The sequence below is a fragment of the Geotrypetes seraphini genome, chromosome 1 (genome assembly GCF_902459505.1).
Source record: "Geotrypetes seraphini chromosome 1, aGeoSer1.1, whole genome shotgun sequence".
Lineage (NCBI taxonomy): Eukaryota > Metazoa > Chordata > Amphibia > Gymnophiona > Dermophiidae > Geotrypetes > Geotrypetes seraphini.
In genome coordinates, this window is record NC_047084.1 from 519,059,050 (window position 1) to 519,082,935 (window position 23,886).

At 42.3% G+C, this 23,886-nt stretch overlaps 1 protein-coding gene across 2 annotated transcripts in view; it reads right to left on the reverse strand.

Annotated features, from left to right (window-relative positions):
- Positions 1 to 1,003: 1,003 nt before the first annotated feature.
- ADAMTS19 (ADAM metallopeptidase with thrombospondin type 1 motif 19) overlaps positions 1,004 to 23,886 on the reverse strand; it is a 192,852-nt gene continuing 169,969 nt past the window's right edge. For both annotated transcript variants that reach the window (XM_033928967.1, XM_033928966.1), the window contains exons 17-19: positions 20,375 to 20,527; positions 8,198 to 8,375; positions 1,004 to 2,483 (exon numbers count right to left, since the gene is read on the reverse strand). In XM_033928967.1, the coding sequence (XP_033784858.1) occupies positions 2,332 to 2,483; positions 8,198 to 8,375; positions 20,375 to 20,527 (483 nt within the window). In that variant the 3' untranslated portion in view covers positions 1,004 to 2,331. The remainder of the gene's footprint in view (positions 2,484 to 8,197; positions 8,376 to 20,374; positions 20,528 to 23,886) is intronic.

Below are 23,886 nucleotides of genomic sequence, written 5' to 3' on the forward strand. Positions count from 1 at the left end.
CCCAGCAAAACCTCCTACCTTAGCTCTCTACTATCCAGTGGGGGGGGGGGAGGGGCGGACGGGGGGAGGCACAGTGCTTATTAAAGAGGTTTCCCCTAGTGGTAGTAGTGCACAAATATTGCTAGGGGTGAGATAAGCCATTGTGATCTGGGGCCTCCAATGGGGCAGAAACATCCAGGGACCACTCCTGCCCCAATGGATAACAGAAAGCTCTGGCAACTGGCTTGTGGGAGCGGTGGAATTCATTTAAGAATACTGGGTAGAGAATGACATAGGGAAAAAAATTTGTCCCCATCCCCGCGATCACTGTCCCCACAGAATCCATACAAGCTTCAGTACTGCAATATTTAGCTTATTCCTTCCTTATAAATCAAAGTTCTGGCTGCTGAACTAGAGAAAGATATGTTCAGCTGGCAGGGCTTTCTTTATAAATTTTTATCAACACAACTAATATACTACTTTATTCTAAAGCAAAAAAAATAAAATAAATATCAATTTTTTTTTCTACCTTTGTTGTCTGGTTTCTGCTTTCCTCATCTTCTCCTCATTCATTTCCTTCCATCCACTGTCTGCCTTCTCTGTCTTTTCCATATGCTCTGTTACTGTGCCTCTTCCTTCCTTCTCTCCCTCCACCTCCCCCCAATTGGTCTGGCACCCATCTTCTTCCTCCCCCTCCCCCCAAAATATGGAATCTCTCTCTTCCCCAGTTCCCTTCAGTGTCTGTTCCTCCCCACCCTACCTTCCCCAGTTCCCTTCAGCGTCTGTTCCTCCCCCACTCCACCTTCCCCAGTTCCTTTCAGCATCTGTTCCTCTCTATCCCACCTTTCCTCCCTTTCTCCCTCCCTGCCCCTTACCTTCGCGGCAGGCAATTTCTAAATTTGCTTCCTACCAGCAGCCAGAGCATTGAAATTGCGTGTGGCTGCAGGAAAGGTCGTCTCTGATGCAACTTCCGGTTGCATCAGAGATGCCTTTTATGGCAGCCCCATGCGATTTCAACGCTCCAGCTGCTTGTAGGAAGCAAATTTAGAGAAATTGCCTGCAGCAAAGGTAAGGGGCAGGGATCCAGATGCTTGGGTGGCGGCAATCGGGTGGTGGCTATCAGTAAGGAGGGAGGGAGCACGATTGGTGACTGCGCGTGTTCCTTCCCTTAACTGCGAAGACAAGGCCATTCACCGCTCCACAGGGCAATGAATGGCCTTGTCCCCGTAGCCGCGGTGAACACTGTTTCCCCCCCCCCCCACTGTTTAGCGGGTTACCCGTGGTCACCCACAGCTTACCGTGGGTAACAGCCACCGTGTCATTCTCTAATGCTGGGGAATGTCAGGGGTGGTTGAAGGGCAGTTAAGGGGGTCTGGAGGCATTGGGAGAGGGGGTAAATTATCTCTCATTAGCCCCTTTAATAGATAGCATGTCAGGCTTGGAGCCAGCTGTCTTTGTCAATCTGAGTCCACAATTGTTCAAATAAACTGAATTATGAAAACACAGAGGCCAATGTACTATTGTGAAATAAATGTATAGTATTTATCTACTGGGAGTGCCATACACATGGGCCTGGTAGAAAAAAAACATGCATAATTTTCTCATAAAGTTGTTTGCAAAATCTTTTGCTACAACTCATGCTGTAGTTTATTTTTTGGGGAAAATCGACTTTGTGAAGCAAATTCCACAAAGTCAGTTTTACTAAGCTGCAGTAAAATCTAGGCTTTAACATGTGCTAATGTAGAATTTTCCCCACACATTAAGCCCTGGTTTAATGTGGCATATTTTAGGACTCTTTCTGTTGTGTTAATTGCAGGTAATGTGCTAATGTTCTCATCAGTGCATAGTACCTGTAAAGAATTAATATGGGAGAACTCCCCACCTCCCCTCCCAATAATATTCCTCAGAAATTGATAACGTACAGGTTAGCATGCACAAACTGGCTAAATGCTGTAAAATGCTTTAAAGCATTTTATGGTAACCAGGTAATTTGCACTAACCATGTGTTAAGAGTTTAATGCCCTTTAGTAAAATGACCCTGTGGTTTTACATAATCATTAAGAAGCCGTTAGCCATAATTTTACATCGCATAAAACTAAATGTGAAAAATTTACTATCTGCAAAGTCAAAAAATTTCCCAAGGCCTGCTTGACACTCTGAAAGGGAAAGCAAACTTTCAGAAATGTAGCTCCCCTTGGCACACTGGCCTCACAGAATGTCTAGAAGACAAAAATAAATAATTTGATTTAATTATATGCAATCTCATGACACTGGCTCTGAAGAACTGTGCTATTGTGTGCTTATAAATAAGGAGACTGTGAAGAGCTGAAGTGGCATGAAACTTTGCAGACATCAACTCCTTTGTTGCATTTTTTGAGCATAAAAGTCTCTGCATGTCTCGCAGCAGCGTTGATACCACCTCATATCCTGACAAAGGTTCTTCTCACGTAAAACTTTGCAGTATATTGGCCACTGGTCCTGTAGACACTTGAAAGTCAATGCAGCTGGAAATTCAAGAAGAAACAAATGAAATGGAGTTACATTCAGGCAGCTAAATGCAGAATTGCTTACCTTTCTGTAGACAGCAGGATTGATATGACACACATGTGGGTGATGTCATCCAATGGTGTTGAGGCAGAATTGCTTTCCCTGAGCTAAGAACTTAGTGGAAAGGTTAGAGCATGTGTGGCCTTCCCATGTGCAGCAGTATCCCTAGCTATTCAGTTAGCTCTAAAGCTCCAAACATTCAGGCAAATCAGGTTAGTAAGAGGGATTTTGTGCCCTATTTATCCTGATAGCTACAGAAACCATCTGTTACAATCGAGCAACATCACTTCTTCCATGGTCAAGCAGGACTGAATTAGGCCTATAATTGGTTGACTCCTAAGTTTAGGGATGCTCAGTTGTTAATTGTTTTAGTCAAGGGTAAGAGTTGTCAACTTAAAGGGACAGATCGGGCAGCATCATTTCACCGAAGGCACTTTCCAAACCATAATTAGCAGTGAAAGTATGAAGAGAGAACCATTTTGCTGCTTTGCTAATCATGATCAACAAAGAAAACTTCAAAACGGCCACTTTGGCTACAATAGGTAAACTCTGATGAGACATTGGAGCTGAGAATATCCATAAAAACATAAGAATTGCCATACTGGGACAGACCCACGGTCCATCAAGCCCAGTATCCTGTTTCCAAAGGTGGCCAACCCAACTACCTAGATAGATCCCAAGTAATAAAACAGATTTTATGCTGCTTATCTTAGGAATAAGCAGTGGATTTCCCCTAGCCATCTCAATAATGGCCTATGGACTTCTCTTTTAGGAAATTATATAAACCTTTTTTTAAACCCTGCTAAGCTAACTGATTTCACCACATTCTCCATCAACGAATTCCAGAGTTTAATTACATGTTGTGTGAAGAAATATTTTCTCTGGTTTGTTTTAAATCTCCTACTTAGTAGCTTCATCACATGCCCCCTAGTCCTAGTATTTTTGGAAAGAGTGGACAAGTAATTCACATCTATCCTTTCCACTCCACGCAGTATTTTATAGACCTCTATCATATCCCCCCCTCCCAGCCATCTTTTCTCCAAGCTGAAGAGACCTAGCCACTTTAGCCTTTCCTCATAGGGAAGTCATCCCATCCCTTTTATCATTTTCATTGCCCTTCTCTGTACCTTTTCCAATGCCGCTTTTTCCACTTATCCAATTGCTCACAGAACTACTGTATATATAGGAAGCCAGCCTGCTTGCTGTGACCCTGGGCAAGTCAGTTAATCCCCCCCCCTTTGCTCTCGGTACATTAGATAGATTGTGAACCTGCCAGGACAGGCAGGGAAAAAATGCTTGAGTGCCTGAATAAATTCATGTTCTAAGCAACCTTGGAAGAATGGTATAGAAATTAAATAAATAAATATACTAGCTCTATTTTAATCAAACAAGATAAAAGTTCTTTTCCTAAATAATTCAATTTTTAAAGTAGCAGGCAAGAGCCTATTTACATTTTAACAAATGGAGGGCTTTCTTGCAAGGATCTGAATGGGGCCTCGTACAGAAGGTAGGAAGACTATTTCCTCAGTCAGGTAAAAAAAAAGTCTTTACTTAAGGCAGGAACCTGGGATGTTTTTAAGAAACACCCTGTGATGATGGAAATTGCATGTAGGATTCATATTTACCAGTGCCTGGAATTCTTTTACTGTCCTCGATGAAGTGATTGCTACTAGAAAAAGTACTTTCCAAGTTAGGAACTTCAAAGATGTAAATTCTATAGATTCAAAGAGACTTCAAAGGAAAGTGAGCACCAAATTATAAGGCAATTTTGTAGTAGAAGTTTTACATAAAGCAGACCTTTTGTTAAATAAACTACTATATGTCAGTGTGTTGTGTAAAGTTATCTGCCAGAATGCAATAACTTGAAAACACACTAAGGTGTACTCTAATAAAAGAGGTTTGAAGGTAAAGACGATAAGTGGAACAGATACTTTGGTATACTTGTAGGAGGGCATGTGATAGGGCTGTGGCCATAAAAAAAATATTCCCCTTGAAGGCATATGTTTATCTATTGGAAGCTGTCCAAGCAGCTATCATGATGTCTAGAATAGACTATGGAACACTTGAGACTACTCAATCTCCAGGCTGTGAGGATAAAGATTCCTGGTCAAGATGAAGATGGCCCTCCTATTGAGTAATTAACAATTTAAACAGCTTGCAAGGAGGTAGAATTGCTATGTTATTGAGATGAGTGATACAAATATATGAGTAACAGACTCTTGTCAAAAAATATCCAAAGAGAGTCGGTTTTCTTGACCAGTGACTATATAAAACGGGCCTCAAAGCTCCTATCGTTAAACACTGTTTGAATCGGCAGCATGATTTTGCTAGCTTGCGCTGCACAATAATTAAACTTAGACTTTTCTATCCGTGGTGTAATGTGGAGAAATGGTTGAAACAACTGGAACGCAGATTAATATTCCAATTAGGAACTGTTTTGCCTCATTTAGTTCAAAAGTGTAAGGCTAAAATGTTTGACACTCATATGGGTTTAGCAAGTCAGCACGTTTTATCAGAATAGAAAAATAGTACTGCTCTTTCTTTTTCTGCATGGTGGTCTGGAATTTGTTTAATTCATAAATATGAAGAAGTAGCTGCCATCAACCATTGATAGAAGCATGGGGGAGAGCCAATGAGAACACCTTGCTCTCTTCTCATAGCTCCAGTGCAAAGGTTTGCCCCGTGGCTTCTGAGGCCCTTTTCCCCTCTTAAAGTTCTTTCATTTGATTCACTGGCACCTAGGGTAAGGGAAACAATTGGTATAGTACCCAGCATGTGCTTAACTGGAGTTTGTTTGTTTTTAGATTAGATTTATTTTCACTCCTGTTCCTCTATTTTTTTTTTTTTAATTTTGTGACTACCTGGAAAACCATTCTAAAATGCAGTAGGGTCCATTGGCTGCACGAAGAGGGTAGGTCTCCGGCCACCCATATGGTCTATGATAGTTTCTGCTGCTTCCATGGTTTCCTGTGCTCCCTTCTCAAGCCGCGAAAATGGAACCTTGGAAGCCGCAGTCACCAGCTGCTGCACTCCCGATTTGGGCGCGCTCAAACCAGCCATGTCTGCTTCCTCCCACGGGTTCATGTCTTGCCATCGCAGCATTTCTCCAAGGATGGCCAGTGAGCCCCGCAGTGGAATGCTTCACTGCTTCCACAGGAGCTGTCATTACTATCTTGCCAAACTTGTGCCTTCTCGGACCCACTGATTCGGAGCCCCAGCATAAAACAAAAAGGCAATGAAGGCTGAACATACCCCTGCTGTCTGCTCCCTCACGGTGGCCTAGGAAGATGCCCCTGAGGGAAATCCCCAGCATTCTCCAGGAGAAACCAACTCCTGATTGCCCATTGCAATTTTAAATTACCCTGTTCTGCCTCTTCAAGGATGAAGTCCCAGCACTTTGTAAAGAAGCCATTCCAGTTGCAGGCCACTGCTTTGGACCGCCTGACCAACACTCTTTTTTTTTTTTTTACTGCTGTTAAGGCTCACAGGGAAAGTGTAAAGCTCAAGAAGGAGAAAAGATAATGGGAACATAAGTCAGAAATCTGGCACCACAAATATGACATCAAGAGCACCGAGGAGCTACCACAGCTCAACTGGGAGCCAGCTGACCAAACTGGACCAGGAGCACAGCCACAAATTTGCAGAACCTGAAGCTTCTTATGACCATCCGCCTGCTGCAGATACAAAATATTGAGAAGCAAAGCTAAGGGTTTGAATAGCAGAGCTCAGCTCAGTGTTTTCCAGAAAAAAGGAAAATAGTAAAACCACAGGACATAATTTGAGGTTGAGGGGTGGTAGATTTAAGAGCAATGTTAGGAAATTCTACTTTACAGAGAGCCTGGAATACGCTCCTGAGAGAGGTGGTGGAGAAGAATACGATGATGGAGTTCAAAGAAGCGTGGGATGAACACAGAGGATCTAGAATCAGAAAATAATATTAAATATTGAACTAAGGCCAGTAGTGGGAAGACTTGCACGGTCTGTATATGGCCATTTGGGGGAGGATGGGCTGGAGAGGGCTTCAATTGCAGGGAGGGTTTAGATGGGCTGGAGTAGGTTTTGACGGAGATTTCGGCAGTTGGAACCCAAGCACAGTACCGGGTATAGCCCAGAAATAGCTAAGAAGAAAAAAAATTTAAATTGAATCAGGTTGGGCAGACCGGATGAACCATTCGGATCTTTATCTTCCATCATCTACTATATTACTATATTACATCTCCACCTGCTGGTTGATGGGTATAACTATTTCAAGTTCTGAAATAGTGGAAAGCAGCATAATGGAAATAGCAATTGAGAGCTATTTTTAACAGAAAGGAAGCCCTAATATAGCGGAAAATAGGTTTGATAAAATTATAATTTCTGCATTTAGGGCGCTAGGTTATATATCACTATCTTGTAATGCTATACACTTTTGGGTGCAATGATTTTAATTTAACTGATCTGAGCTAGTTGAGTCTAAAGTATCTTTTTTGGAAGAGAGAACAAAACTAAAAAAAAAAAACCCCTCAAGATTTCTCAAACAATTATAACACCTTGCTTTTACCAAGAAAGCTTATAATTGGCATAGAGGGGTATAATTAAAAAAACCTCTAAGTCCATTTTGGCCTAACTCACAAGTCATCCAAAGTCGGACACGGGAAAAGGTCCATTTTCAAAAAAATATGTCCAGCATATTTTTTTTTTTAAATTGGCCAACTGTACATCTAGCCTGCTAAGTCATGCATCTTTGTACCCCATTTTCATCCAAAAATTTGTCCAAGTCAAAAATGCCTAGAAAAAGACTTTTTGGATGTGGGAGGGGCCAGAAAAGTAAGGCACTGGACACCCAGACATGGCAACAGAGTAGTGAGGCACCTTACAGGGCACTGCTGTGAACTTCACAAAAAGGGTGCCACATAAATATCTCACAACAGCTCCCTTATAGGTCATGGTGAGCCCCCTAAAACACCCCCAGAATCTACTAGACCCACCTATCTACCACCCCAATAGCCCTTATGGCTGCAGAAGCCACTTATATGGCAGTACAAAAGGGTTTTTTTTGGGGGGGTGCACATGTTTCTTCATGAATGCAGTGATTAGAGTGGCTTATGGGCCTGGGTCCTCCTCTCCATGCTTCACTAACCTACCCCTAAGACCACTTAAGCCACCTCTGTGTAGCTCTACTAGGCTTTCCTATGCCAGGCTGCCAGGTGCTGATGTTCTGGACAGATATGTAAAGTTATTACGTTTTTTAATGGGGGTGGGGGAGGGGGGGGTCAGTGATCACTCTGGGGCTGTGTGTGGGGGTCTGTACTTTATGTCTGCAGTGCTTATCTGGTCACTTTGGATACCTTTTGTGGACTTAGACCTGGTTTTAGATGGCCTAAGTCACAATGTCCAAGTTCCATCTAGGCAGTGCTGTAAAACCTTCGGTTATACATGCAGTATGACTAAGTCTAGGACGGCCCACATCCCGCCCAAATCCCGCCCTCACCACTCCTCCTAAAATGCCCCTTTTAGCTCTGGTCGTTCAGCAGCACTGTGAAGGCCTAAGTCATTTCTAAATACGTCTAAAACCCTGTTCGATTATTGGCACTTGGACGTTTTTTGTTACTGATCGTCCAAGTGCCGATTTAGGCTGGTTTTTAGACGTTTTTCTGTTTCGATTATGAGCCCCATAATGTTTACTTACCCAGCCTTGGTGATGTTATTTTGTTAACGTTGCTTTTCTCATTGCAGGTCTGAAGACTGCAGGGTCTATATGCTGCAGGTTTTTCTGAGGCGAGGCATTCATTCCCATGTCTACCGGTGATTTTATGCATGCACTGGATTACTCTGGATTGCATTCCTTTGCCGCAAGTAACAGAGCACTGCATACAAAAAATTTCCTTAGTAAAGGTTTTGATGTACATTCAAAATGTTCACTTAGGCACAACCTTAGCAGACCGCTAGAAATTCTGGGTTAAAACTATAATATGGCAGAAATTATAATATTTTAACAAATAAAATTTGAATAGAAAATAACTTGTTAAAAAAAAAAAAAATCAGGCAGGTGTAGCAAAATAATTGATGTGAGATGATGTAACAAATCCCAGCCTCCTCTGATGTAGTACTGAGGTACTAAAGCTTTAAGGTGAGTCCATGGTTTCTTCCTAGGACCTGATTCCTACAGGGACTTCACACAGTGATTTAGGAGAAGGTTGAAGAGAAATCAAAAAAAGGTCCAAGGATCATCCAGATTTGGGAAGTGATGTTTTATTTCAGGACCCAACACATGATCCGTGTTTTGGTGTAAAAACACCTGCCTCAAGGGTCTGTTAAAATTGAAGAACAATGAGAACTTCAAAATTCAACAATGAGAACTTTGAAATATCCAAAGCACTTGTAGATATAACACTCTGCCAAAAGAATGGCAGTGCAGGGTTCTGGGCAGGGACCTGTCCCCACTTGCTTTCTGTAAAGGGCTCCTCAGGATGTCAAAGCACTGGTTGGATGGAAGAGAGAAGAGGCAGGAAGATTACAGGCTATGAAGATGGGGAGGGGAGAAAGAGGGAGCAGATGCTGAGCTGGAAAGATGGTGGGAATAAGAGGCTGAGGATGGTAGAACCATATGGGAGAGAACAGGAAGATAGGAGATAGGAGGAGAAGGATAATGTTTATATAAAGTAGAAATATGGTAATGGAGAATAGATTAAAGATGAAAGGGAATGGAAGGTAGGGGAAGGAGTGAGATGAGGAATGGGAATGATAGTAGGTAATAGAAGGAGATAGAAATGTGATAGGTAGTTAAAAAGTAAAAAAGGATTAGAAAGAAGGTGAGGTTTGAGTAGACATAGGCAGAAAAGAACAAAAATAGTTAATAGCTAAACAGGAAAGATATATATGCCAGACAGTGTAGAGAGGGAATGGAACTGTGGGGGAGGTAATGGAGAGGGAGAGGTACTAGTCACAGGGTGAAGATTGGGGTGGAAAAGAAACAGGGAAGGGAAAGAGATTGTGACAGGGTAAAGTTCCTGTCATGAGTCAGCAGAGGGAGCCTGAGCAGTGGTGTGTAGAGATCTTGCAAAGGCACCTGGGAGCTGTCCACTCACCCTGAGTAAAGTAAGGTGCTGAAAAGGACAGTTTCAGAGCAAAGAGCTCCTTTTGGAGCTTGGGCGACCCTTGGGATGAATGCTGGCTTCAGCCTAACTCCCGGTAAGCCCTCAATACCACTACTGACCGGTGCAGACAGAGAGCCTGGTGCAGTAGAGTGAGTGACTGGGAGAGTCCTCACAGAGAGAAGTGACCCCAGAGTGAGAGTCCTCAGTGTGAGTGGAGACTGAATGACTGGAAGGAGTTCTCAGGGAGCAGTGGGTCTGGAAGGAGTAGCCGGAAAGCCTGGTATAGCTTGGAGTCTGGGGGGCGGGGATCAAATTTGATGACCTGTGAAGTGTGTCCAGGACCCATGGTGACCCAAAAGGCCCCACAAGGACCAATGGTGGCCCCACAAGCAGCTGGAAGAGTTCAAGGTCCTAGGCTAATGGGGACTGGCGAGTGACCAGCAGGAGCAGTGGCAACCGGTGGAGAGACCAGTAATGGTACCAAGAGCTGCCAGAAGGCCCAAGTTGGAAGCAGATTGTAAGCCCAGAGAGCACTGGCCAAAGATGAATGGCAAGGGGCCAGTGACAACTGGCGGTGAGACTGGTAAATGGTACCAGAAGCTGCCCAAAGATCCAGAGGGCCAATGAAGGGTTGGAGAGGACCCAGAGAAGAATGAGAGCCAGGGAGGATCCGATGGAAACCAGGAAGTTATCTGGAGGGAACTGGTCATGTGTTTTAGAGGAGTATGAATGAAATGTGTTTTGTGTTTGTTGTTTTAACAGTACCTGGTGACATAGGAAGGCAGATCAGAAGTGCCTGGGGATAGAGGGTGATGGGCAATGACAGCTTGGCCCAATCACAGAGACACAGAAGAGATGCTGGACATGGATGGAACATAAGGGTAGACAGAGGATAGATGCTAGACACAGAGGGCAAATACTGATAATGGGAGAGGGATAGGGATTCAGAGAACAGATGCTGAATATGGAGGGAAGTGAAGGGACTAGGACACAGAAGGTAGATGCTGGACAGGACAGAGGGATGCAGACAGAAGATGGATGGTAGACATGGAGAGAGAAGATATAACAAATAGACAGTAAATCCTGGAAAGGCAGGAAAAATAGAGAAAAACAGAAGAGACATGGACCAAGTTGAATGGAAACATAAAATGCTCAGACTACAAAAGTAGAAAAAAATATTTTGAATTTTTCAATTGGACCATGTCAGCTTTGGGAAAATTGTATCTCTAATATCTTGATTTACACTTCTGTTTCTCTGATATGCTGTATATGCAGAATCTGACTTCTTGAGGTTTCCAATTCAAGCTTTCTGTCTTCATATCTCTATTACTAATCTGTGGTGACACACTCAAGACATAAATAGACCCTCCACAAATATTTGTTGAGAGTCTATCTGTCTTGTGTGTGTGATTGGGGCATGGTCTTCTGCTAAAACAGTTTCTGGGTAGAGATTTTTAAGCAGTCCCGTTTGTTCTGTTTTCTCAGTAGGTGGTGTATTAGTGTTTTAAGACCTGGTGTAATATTTACAGTATTATTTTTTCATACATAATAATATTGATGGAATGGTAAGGATCCAACTCATTTTTTTGCAGAAGTTGTGCATAGAGTTGTGCAGAATTTTGTGTGTTGGTCTTACTGATGTGATATCAAAACTGTAATAAAAAGTGTAGTTTGTCATTACATCAGACAGGGCTTTATATATTTTGCAGAAATGAATGTGTTGAGGTGCAAGAAGAGCCTGTTGATCTTGTAACTCCAAATCTCATGAGAAAGCAAAATCAACAAGCTCTGAGAGAGAGGGTGGGGCAGACTGACAGAACAGATGGGATGTGTGTGTGAAAGAGAGAAAGAAATTGGAAGTCTAGCTGAAGGCAGGTGGGATGCAAGAGAGGGGCGAGGGCAAGACTGGCTGCAGGCCTTTATAGAGGTGTAGGCATCATCTAGGAACACATTTTTCAATTCACTTTTATTCAATTGCTGCCTCTGGTGATTCTGGGACTTACCCTCTGTCATGCTGAAAACACTGCAAAATGAGGGCCTGGGAAATATTGTGTTGGCAGATGCAGAAAAGGGAATACCCACAGCTGTTATAGAACTTCTTCCTTTTGCTTCAGTGTATTTATGTGAAACCACTTCAGTCTGGAAAGTGACCCGATTGTGGAAATCAGAACATTGAAACTGAGATTCAGAATGCTTATTTCATCCCAAAACTGTAAAAGTAAATGTGTATGTCTATATTTTACCACGTTTTAAGATGGTCTACACACGTTCAGTTTAAGTGGCTGTATTCCTTGTATATTCAGAAGACAGTTTCTTCTTTGTGTTATTGCTAAGTGCTATTTAATTTTAATTTGGTATGGGCAAAGCAAGATGCTTTGGTTCACTGGGGCCTATTTATTAAAAAAGAAAGTCCTTCACAAAAGTGGAGAACTTGCCATAGTGATCAATCAGATTTCATGTTTCATTTTCCCAGAAAAATGAAACTGGACTGATCAGTATTGGCAACTTTTGTGGAGAAATTTCTTTTCTTCTGCTCTTATAAATAGGCCCTGAATAAGTGTCATTGTTCATTTTTACTCAGTTTGTAAGAATAATGTATCAGCTGTCAAGGGACCAGTTTATCTGAGTTTGGAATACAGGTCTCCTTCCATATTTGCGGGTTTGACATTCACGAATTTGGCTATTTGTGAGCCTCCCGCCTCACTTTACCTTAAAGCCCTGTTGTCTAGAGGTGAAGCAGGGCAGGAGCAATCTTCCTATGCTCCTGCCCCATGAAAGCCGCAATCAAAAATCGCTACTGCAAGTTCCCGCGGCAGTCTTATGAGACCATGGGAACTCATGGCAGCCATTTTTGATCATGGCTTTCATGGGGCAGGAGTATAGGAAGATTGTTCCTGCCCTGCTTCACCGCTGGACCACCAGGGTATTAAGGTAAGATGTGGAGGGGTCCAGGAGGGGGTGAGACTTAAGCTTTGGGAGGCCCTGAATGTTATTCGCAAATACAGTGTTTGAGAGGGGGTTGTGCCCTTAACCCCCACGAATACAGAGTTGGAGGGGTGTATAGTAGATCATGTTGTTTCTTGTTCTGTATGCCAGTTGCAGTGACCTGTATTTGTTATGTATGTTGCCTAGTTAGTTACCGCTAGGAGCTCGGGGGTACCTGGTTGAAATTCGTTTGACTTAAGATGTACTTGGTTTGAAAGAGTTGGGAAACATTTAGATACAGAAAGTACCATAGTAACCTAGGGTACTTTGTATGTCTAGTTGTTTCAAAAATGTGCACCTAAAAATATCCTCATGTTTATCTTTATCTCAATTTTAAATTGAAAATAAGTCAGAATTGTATAGAGCAATTTTTAGTTTCCTTTTCTAATGACCATTAGCCATTATTTACAGCTGGGGTATAAAATTGCCATTGGCTATTTAGAGAAACGTATGGCAAATCCCTTTTGCTATTCTATATAGAGTATACCTCTTGCAATATGAGGAAATACCTAAAAAAATATATTATACATGGAATTACTACAGGATCTTACAGTTTTGGGACTTGTTTGACTTCATAATCCCAATAGGATTGGTTCTGGATCAAACAAGGAATTCAAAAAGCTTATTTTAATTTTTGGTCAGCCCTTAATAATTACCTTGGCTACAGTCTCCCTCTTACAATCAGTTAACTCAGTATCATTTACCAGTTTATCTGAGAACAAAGAGTAATAAATTCCCTCCACCATCCTAACCAGAATAAAATAGTCCTGTATCCCAAAACTCCTCACCCAAAACAAGTAGAATTTATACATAGAATGACTCCCTCAATATCATAAAATAGCGATCTATAGCTTCAACATCAGTTTTCAAAAGCTATGTGAAGGAAATCAAATGTAAAATGATATTCCGAGAAATGTACAGCAGGTGGCAGCAATGACTGCATTTTCAAGTAGGCACTGAAAGTGTATTCAGAGAATTCAGGAGAAAACGCAGATAAAAAACAGACAGATAGATGGACAAACATAAACACATGTAAAATATACTGCTCAATCCCAGCAGTCATAACATGAAATCTTTGAATATCAGACTTCATAATTTATTCCCTCACATCAAACAAATAAAATTTTGAAATGAAAAAATGGATTCAATCAAGACCACTGCAAGGATTATTGGGTATCTTAGGCAAACCTTCAGCCTTGCAAACCCCTCAATGAACTTTCCGGCCCCTGGTGTTGCCCCTTCCCATAATTTGTTAAACTTACCAATAATGATCATAGCTAAACTGCCCCTCCCAGAAAAATACTATCAAAATGCCACAGCGATAAAGAGGACAGTTTCCAAATACATTCACCCAGGTAAATAGGCTATTGAACATTGTCCACCATCCCAGTTCTGACTCATTCTAACTCAGTGGTCTCAAACTCGCGGCTTGGGGGCCACATGTGGCCCGCCAGGTACTATTTTGAGGTCCTCGGTAAGTTTGCCATAATCACAAAAGTAAAATAGTTTCTTGATCATATGTCTCTTTAACTATAAATTACAATATTATTATTAAGACTTAGCCAAAAGGAAAGATTTATAAACTATAAAGAGTTTTACCTCATGCAAAATTGTCATTTCTTTAATAAGACATTAACTACCATATTTTTTTGCTCCATTAGACGCACCTGACCATAAGACGCAACCTAAATTTAGAGGAGGAAAACAAGAAAAAACCCATTCTGAACCAAAGTCGCCCTGCCAGGCTCTGCACCCAACTCCACACTCCTTGCCAAGCTCTGCACCCTGTCCCCCCTCCCTGCCAGGCTCTGTCCCCTGTCCCCTCTCTGGTGGTCTAGTGGTAGGTCAGGACAGGGCACAGGGCAGGCAGGCCTAGTGGCTGGCAGGCAGGTAGGGACAGGGTGGGTAGGTAGGTAGGGAGGCAGGCCTCTTCCTCCCAGGCAGGCAGCAGAAGAGCCCGGCCTCTCCCTCCAGGCAGGCCACGGCCTCTCCCTCCCAGGCAGGCAGCAGGAAAGCTCCGGCCTCTCCCTCCAGGCAAGCTCTGGCCTCTTCCTCCCAGGCAGGCAGCAGGCAGGCCCCAGCCTCTCCCTTCTCCCTCCATACCCCCCAGGCAGGCAACAGGCAGGCCCCGGCCTCTCCCTTGTCACTCCCCAGGCAGGCGGCACGCAGCAGGCAGGCCCCAGTCCTCTTCCTCCTCCCCGCGTGTACCTTTCTTTATTAACTTCTGGTGCCTCACTTGCTGAGAGCGGTGCACAAGGTGCTGGCTGCCTGGTCCCCGCCGCTTCTGTCAAGAACAGCAGACTCAGCTGCCTCCTCTTCTTCTCTCTCGCGGCATAGCGGCACACCAGGCAGTAGAAGAGGAGGCAGCCATGTCTGCTGTTCTCTGCGGAAGCAGTGGGGACCAGGCAGCCAGCAACCCTTGTGCGCCGTTCTCAGCGAGTGAGGCGCCAGAAGTTAAATTTTTTTAAAAAAAGGACACACGGGGGAGGGGGGTAGGAGGAAGAGGGCCAGCAAGAAAGGGAGGGTGGCAGCATTAAAATAAGTTAACAGGAGTGTTTAGTTGCTTTGGGTATTCGCTCCATTAGACGCACCATTATTTCCACCCACTTTTTTGGGGAAAAAAGTACGTCTAATGGAGCAAAAAATACGGTATTTTTTCTGAGTCCCTCCAAGTACCTACAAATCCAAAATGTGGCCCTGCAAAGGGTTTGAGTTTGAGACCACTGTTCTAACTTATGAGTTTTACTGACATCATATTATATTTGCCAGAAGCAGTGGTGACAGAAATATGAGTGGCAATACAGATTTTCTCTTAGATTTTGGAGGTTATTTTAGAAGTCACTATACATGTAAATTTACATATATTGATTCCTATTTAAATCTGAAACTAATTAAAAAATCCCCTATTTACATATATCTGTGGTCAGAAAGCAGTGTTTTCAAAGAGGCGTGGACATAAGAACATAAGAACATAAGAACTGCCTTCTCCGGATCAGACCTTCGGTCCATCAAGTCCGGCGATCCGCACACGCGGAGGCCCTGCCAGGTGTACACCTGGCTTAATTTATAGTCCACCATATCCTTATATGCCTCTCTTAAGGAGATATGCATCTAGTTTGCTCTTGAAGCCTAGGACGGTCGATTCCGTCATAATCTCCTCTGGGAGGGCATTCCAGGTGGAGGATGAGAGTGGAGGAAAGATGATGCACATAGGGGGAGAGAGGAAGAATTGTTGGAGTGGAGGAAAGGAAGGGAGAAAAGAGGTAGAAAGGGATGAGAGGGAGAAATCCTGCATATGGTAGAGAGGGAGATGTGCATGGAGGAGAGAGAGAGAGAGAAATGTTGGACATAGGGTAGAGGGCAGGGGGAGAGAAAAATGTTGCACATCATAATGGAGGGGAGAAAGGGAAAGATGCTGCATGGAGAGGAATCGAGAGGTTAGACCTAGGGCACAAGGCAGGGAGAGAGATGGTAGATAGTGGGAAAGAAACAAATGTTGGATATGGCAGTGGAAGGTAGAAAAAAATAATTTTATTTTCTATTTTGTGATTAGAATATTTATTTATTTATTTATTTTATTTTATTTATTTTTTTTTATTTATTTATTTAGATTTTTATCCCGTCCTCCCAATAGCTCAGAACGGTTTACAAATGAACATACACAGATTTGAAATGTGTATCCTTCCAGAGCTCGTGTTAGACAGTGAGCGTAAGCTAGGACCTAACAGAGAGATGAAAAGTCTTTTTCATTTTGTTTATATCACAGTACCAGCATGGGGTTGGAGAGGGAAAAGGGGGGTGGAGTGGATGGAAAGGCTAAAAAATAAACTTGCCAGGACATTTGAAACCCCCCCAAACAAAAATGCCCAATTGGGCAGGAAAAGTGAATCGAATTGAGAAATTGATTCAATAGGCCAAATCAAAAATTTTTTTCCCTGAATCAGGCAGCACTAGTGCTTAACACCATTGTAGGCTTGGCTAACGCTGGAAGTGGCATTAGACGCCTCTGGAGGCACGATTCATGTCAAAGGTAGGCGCTGGAAATGTAGGCCTTAAAAACCTGGCCTACATTTCCGGCGCCTACCTTTGCTGGACATTTCTAGCTGACTCTACACTCCTTTATACTGTTTAAGATCTTCTTAAGTTGATTTCCAAGACATATATTAATTAATGAAATGAAATCTCAACTTAAGGGTTTGATTTCTGCTTCTTACTTTCAGTTAAGATTATGCAGGAATTTTAAGATGATTTTGACATTTTCTGATTTTAGAACAGTGTTGCAAGCATTGATTTTTGTCTGATTGGATTATTACAATTTTCTATTTCTGGAATTGTATCAGGTTATGATTAAGGCATGTCAAAGACATACAAAATTTGGTAGTGTGGCTATTTATAGGGGCTACATATGTTATGCAAGTATTACTCCTATACTTTGTTCTTTGCATTGGCTTCCTGTATTTTGGTGAATATAAAATACTGTGATATATGAGATCTTGACAGCTGGCACACCATCATGTTTTCTGTGATCATATACCTCTTCAAGATCACAAAGGTCTAGATTCACTAAACCTTCTGATCCTGTCCCAACGATCGCATAACCAGTTTTACTGGTTTTGAGATTGTTCCCCGACCCGGTTCACTAAACTGCTGCCCGATCAATCTCCTACCCGATCCGATCCACCCATGCAAATGAGAGGAAATGGCATGCAAAAGTAGGAAGCCATCGATTCACTAAGCAGAAGAAGAAACACCAATTGGGTTTGCCAAACTGAAAAGAAGCGACTGCTGAAGACCAGCCGCTTACTATCCTTGCCGACTCTCCTGCCCTCGTCCACCCTGAAATATCCGTATCAAGACGAGCAAAACACTCATCAAACTTTTGCCTCGCAAACCGAGCATGTTCTGGTATAAGAGCACCTCCCCCCCCGCTCTAACCGGCATTGCACCCCCCCGAACCGGCATCGCAACCCCCCTCACCCCCCCGCGAGAACCGCAAAGCACCCTCGTGCTGAAAGCGGCATCCGCCAGCCCTTCCTCCCAAGCACGGTCCTTACCCCTTCTCCTCGTTGTAAGGGTGAATGCGAGCTCCCGCCTCTTTCCTGGGCTGGGCCTTGAGCATCTGCGCATGCTTAAGGCCTTCTGGCTCTCGTTCTCTTGGTGGAACGTGGAACAAATTGTTCAAGTTTCCATTATCTTCTATGGGGAAAGTTGCTTTGATATACGAGTGTTTTGGTTTAAGAGCATGCTTCTGGAACGCATTATGCTCTTAAACCAAGGTACCACTGTACTAATATATTTTTTAAAAACACCCTCTGTATGCAGTACAACCCCCAGAGAAAAAGAAACAAATATATTTCTTCCTGAGCAGTGCAAAAGATAGACAGCAGATTAAAATGCTCAAAATTGACACAATTCAAACACTAACTTGAAAATAAAATAATTCCCCCTACCTTTATCTCCCTCCCTCCATGTTGTGCCTCCCTTCGGCAGGTGTCTAACCTTCTGCCGGCTCCAACCTGGCCATTTTATGCGGCCCGCGGTCCAATGCCTCCAGTGTTACCTTGTGGCCGGCTCCCTCCTCCTCAAAGCCGTTAGTGTTCACGGAGCCGTGTGCAGCGGCTCTTCATGCATCCTGAACCTGAACCGGAAGCCTTCTCTCTGATGTTGCAACGTCAGAGGGAATGCTTCTGGAAGAGGTATGGGACATGTGAGGAGCCGCTGCATGCCGCTCCGTGCACATTACGGCTGTGAGGAGGAGGGAGCCAGCCACAAGGTAACACTGGGGGCATTGGACCGCGGGCCGCATAAAACGACCAGGCGGGCCAGATTTGCCCTGTGGGCCTTGAGTTTGACACCTGTGAGTTAGCTGAATCACACAAAGTCATTTAATTTATGAGGCCATTTGAATGGAATGCTTTCTCACTTGATGTGAGAATGACAGACTCTATTGTTGCTTTTAGGAAGTGATCAAAATCTTTTTTTAAATTTTCACTGGCTTTTGATATACAGATGCTTAAACTACAACTGTGAAGTACCCTGATAGCAGTGATATTGGCATACTGCTTTGAGCTTTGATAGAAAAAGTATTTTAAAAATTTGTTTTGTATTGTATGGTTTTTATTGTAACAACTGTTTATATCAATTTTTTCCTTGTCTTGATCTGTGATGTGGGTTATAAATTTTTCTAAATAAATAAATTTATTATATATCACCTGAAAGCTATTGAAGTGGTGTACATTCAGGTACTGTAGGTATTTCCTTGTCCCTGAAGGGATTACAATTTAACTTTGCATCGGACATGCCCAAGACCACAAGGAGCTGCACTAAGATTTTTAACCAGGCCCTCCTGGATTTCAGCCCACTGCTCTAACCACCAGGCTATACTTCTCCACTCCCCTCTATTCAAGGATGAACTGCATTTATTCCATCTTCTAATAAGAGTTAACTATCTGGCTGTTTGAATAGGCCTATAGTTTTTCTCAACCAGCATCATTTACTAGCCAATGACTAGCCAATACTAACTAACAAACAGAAAACTGTAACATACCGTTTGCAGAAGAAATTCAAATGCTCCAAACAACGAAGAACGCTGCCAATCCCGCCAAATTTAACCCGATGCGGGAAAAAAAAATTAAAAAATAAATTAAAAATGAATTAAAAATGAATTTTTAATTTTTTTTCATTTTCAATACATTTTATTTACAGTTGCTTATCTACATTAGTAATTTCCTTCGTGAGCCGACGTGATGACGTCATCGTGTCGTTGCACGGAGGTTTTCCCTCCCCCTCCCGCATCGGGTTAAATTTGGCGGGATTGGCAGCGTTCTTCGTTGTTTGGAGCATTTGAATTTCTTCTGCAAACGGTATGTTACAGTTTTCTGTGCTTCCTTCTGTCCTTTTAGTCAGCAAGATGTTACTTTTTCATAGCACAGCTGCCCTATGGGATTGTCTGTGCCATGTTTTGATAGTATTTTTTGTATTTTAGATCATCTCATGGATATGCATTACAGTGTTTAAAGATTGCCATGGATATGCATTACAACTTACAGTGTTTAAAGATTGCTTTTTGGGTCTCCTGAAGCAGACCACGAAACGGGGCCAAGTTGAGACCCGAGACCCCTAGAACAAGTTTATCTTTATAAGATAAGTGCACCAAAAATCCAGCGAGATTTATTATATTTTAGAACCTTTGAACCTGGACTGAGTTTAAAAATATCAAGACAATAACAAGTCTTTATGATTTACACTAGTTCTCAGAGAGTGATTTTTTGGATCATGCAATGACTGGATGGTAAACTCTTACCCTAAGAGAGGGTTTTCAACCCCTCTTCAGAGTTTCACTTTTCTGAGCATACTTTATAAATCTTTCTCACTCTCTGTGCACTAGTTTTCAGCATAGTCAGTTCTTATTTTGAATATTTGGATACGGCAGACACTGCTGGAACTTATCCAGATAGTGCCAATATTCTGACTGCCACCCAAATAACTTAGGATAACCTTCAATCTGTCCAATGTTATCTAGATAGGAGGCTGAATATTGTCATTGTCCAAATAAGTTCTGGGACCACCCTGGCTCTACTCTGGCAATTTTACCTGAAGTCTATCTAAATGCTGTGTACCTGTTTTTCTCCTTAAACTTGAGCATACTGGAACACTTGCAAGAATTGTTTTGTGATATCAGATGTACAAATACTTTTAATACTTGAGACATGCACTATGCCTCAGAAAGCACAGTTAACAGGGAATTGATATGATTCTTTACAAACCAAATGCGAGTTTATCACCTTAGACCAGTCTCCCATCCTCCAGATATAACACTTGGAATAATCTTCACAGTCTTCTATCTCTTTAGGCCTTGTGGACAAAATGCACTTCTTGCGGGGGTTGGTACATTTCACAGTCCGATGTCGTACTCCTTTGCCACATGTTAGAGAGCACTGAAACAATCCCAGAATATCAGGATTTACCTCAATACTAGATAACCATATATCATTGTGTATATGTTAATAAGTTAATAGCAATAACAGTTCCAGTTTATATGGCAGCTATTCCTAACAAGGTTTTTGCATTCTTTAGTCCCTTATATATGGCAATTGATGTATTCATTGTTAACTTACATTAGCAACAGGAAGGTCAGATCTATGAAATTTTCAGATGTACACCAAATATATACTTTTTTTTTTTTACAAGTTCAAAATACATTCAACTGCTGCATTGCTTTGAAGTACAACATAAATAATGATGAAACTTTATCAAACTAAATAAATAATGAAGTGCACCACTTTATTTTAACTGAAAAAGTCACTTCTAATGGAAGAAAAAGCCTCAGGTCTTTTGGTAGAGCATAAGCTCAAACCACCTCCGCCCACATCATTGGCTCAAAAAACTTCCGCTTAGAGTGACTACGTGCCTTTTAGCTTTCTCAATAGGGACTGGGATATTAAGCAACAGTTTTAAATTCTGTGCTATCAGACATTTATGATGTCTCATCTGTAGCCAGCATTTCACGGGTATCAGCCGTTTCTTCAGGGCTCTTGGACTTTCACATTGTCTTTACACAATTCTGTAAATGTAATTTTATAAAGGATGTTTCACTTTTTCTAACACATAAATATATCTTAGCATTTAAAACATTGTTACTCGAGGGGGCGCTGTTGAGCCCACGTGTGATGGCAGCTTGAACGTGGAGCTCCTGCACCCGAACGGAAAATCACAATTTGCAGCGCTGCGTCGGCGCTCAGAACCGCTTTAAAAATTAAGAACAGGCAAGTTCCAGGTGTCCCCATTCAGAATCGCTACTTTTTGCTCGGCGAAATGGCAGACAAAAAGGTAAATAAGCGTCACAAACCGGACCCCCCGTCGCCCTCTAAAGTACCGTTGCTGGGTCCCGATTCCGGAAGTGCTTCAGAGATACTAGCTGAACTTCGGGAGTTAAAAAATTTAGTCTCTGACACTAAAGCTGCAACGGAGGAAATAAATGAAAAGCTAACTACCCTGACTACTGACTTTTCACTGCTCCAGACCCGAGTTCAGACTCTGGAAGACAAAATGGAGTCCACATCACAGCACATGGCTGAGCTGAAAGCTCATACAAGGAAAATTGCCTTCCTAGAGTCAGAACTGGAAGATAATAATAACAGGTCACGTCGCTGTAATATTCGTCTACTTGGGCTTAAGGAAGGATCACATGACAACAATTTGGTCACATTTCTGGAGGATTTAATTCCAAAACTGCTGGACCTTACCTTCACACGTGAGTTTGAAATTGAAAGGGCACACAGAGTACCTTCTGCTAAAAATCCGAATGACCGCTTCCCTCGACCGGTGGTTATTAAACTTCTCCGTTACCAGCATGTCTTAGACATTATGCAGCGTGCTAAAATCAGAGCACCTATTAAACACGACGGAGCCACCATTCTTTTCCTGCCTGACCTGAGCAAAACCACGGCTGCAAGGAGAAAGAAACTGCTCTCATATCGGCCTCAATTAAAGCAGCTCAACGCTAAATTTGGCATGTTATACCCTGCTAGGATGAGAGTCACTCTCTTCAATCAAACCAAAGATTACACTAACCCAGAGGATTTAGCAGCTTTTATTGAATTGCAGTCTCCTACCCCCATTCACCAGGTTTAACCACTACACTGGGGCTGTTTTCTGAGCCATCTTGTCTGTATTATGGTATCTTGCTGATTGCAATAGTTCATTAATTGTTCTGTCTCTTGTTCTGATTTATCTCTCATTGCTCACTGTTTATTACATCATGTTGTTCTTGTTTATTCCACTGCATATATTGTACTGTCTCATTCATATGGGTGCTTCGCTTTCATAGCTGCTGTTTCACTCTCACAGTGCACATGTGTTTCGCAATGTTTGACTTTAGGTCATTTCTTAGATATTTTGGTCCTTTACTGTCTCAGGCACTGCAGTATATTAACTTGTCTTTTTTCCATAGGTTGTGCAACAGATATTTACAATTATTTTATATTACTGCCTCCATGAAGCTTGTATGTCTCCAATTTTCTGTAAATCCATATACACACTTACATGACCCTTAAATGTATATCCTTAAATACTAAGGGGCTTAATAACTCGATTAAACTAAAGAAAATACTGCTATACCTTGAACAACAAACACCTGATATTATTATGCTACAAGAGACCCATCTGGACAGTGTGGCCTCTGATAAAGTCAGATTCGGGTGGTCTTTGCCTGCATTTTACTCCCCTGCCATAGAGAAAAAGGGTGGGGTGTTGATTCTAATCCGTAACAATCAAAATATCAAAATTATCGCCTCCTCGCATGATCTCCAGGGCAGATGGGTCAGAGTTCTGATTGAACACGGAGGTCGGAAAATAACTCTGTTTAATGTATATGGACCAAACATAGATTCACCCGAGTTCTTTAATGGAATCTCTTCATCGATTTTACAGGACTCTGATTCCCACCTGTTATTGGGAGGCGACTTTAACCTGGTTTTGAACCCTGAAATTGACAGAAACTCCCAATTCAAATACAAAAAATCTAAAGCGTGGTTTGCTCTTCATCACATGATTACGGATCTACACTTAGTGGACATTTGGAGAACTAATCATGGCTCTGATAGAGGCTATACGTTCTATTCCAATCCCCATATGTCATACTCTCGTATAGATTATTTCCTACTTGATAGAGCCTTGTGCGACTCTGTTAAAGCAGTTGACATTTTACCCATATCTGTATCAGATCATGCAGCCATTTTACTCCAACTCCAGTGTAGTACGCCCCAATTACCACACCGACAATGGCGCTTTAATGCCTCCTTGCTCCAAGACCCTCAATTTAAAATTGATGTGCGCAAGGCTATTGAGGAATACTTCTCCTTCAATACCCCGGAACATACCTCCTGGATTACCTGTTGGGATGCTTTCAAAGCATACATCAGAGGGGTCATCATTTCTCACACAGCGCGTTTACGTAAATCACAGACGGAAGCTACCCTTCAGATGGAACGTGACATTACGGATCTGGAAAAAGTTCATCAACAGGATCCGTTGGATGTCCCCACTCTCACTCGACTAGCTAAGGCTCGTTATGTATACAACTCAATGCTCAGTAAATCAGCTGCTAAGTCGGTGTTTCAAAATCAGCCTCATACTTCGCCGACAATAACAAGTGTGGACACTTGTTAGCTTCTTATTTAAAGAAGAGAGCAGATAAAAAGAATATAGTTGCTATTGAGCTGGAAAATGGGGTCACTTTAACCACCAACCAGGACATCTCTCAAGCCTTCAAGTCATTTTACGAGAAGTTATACAC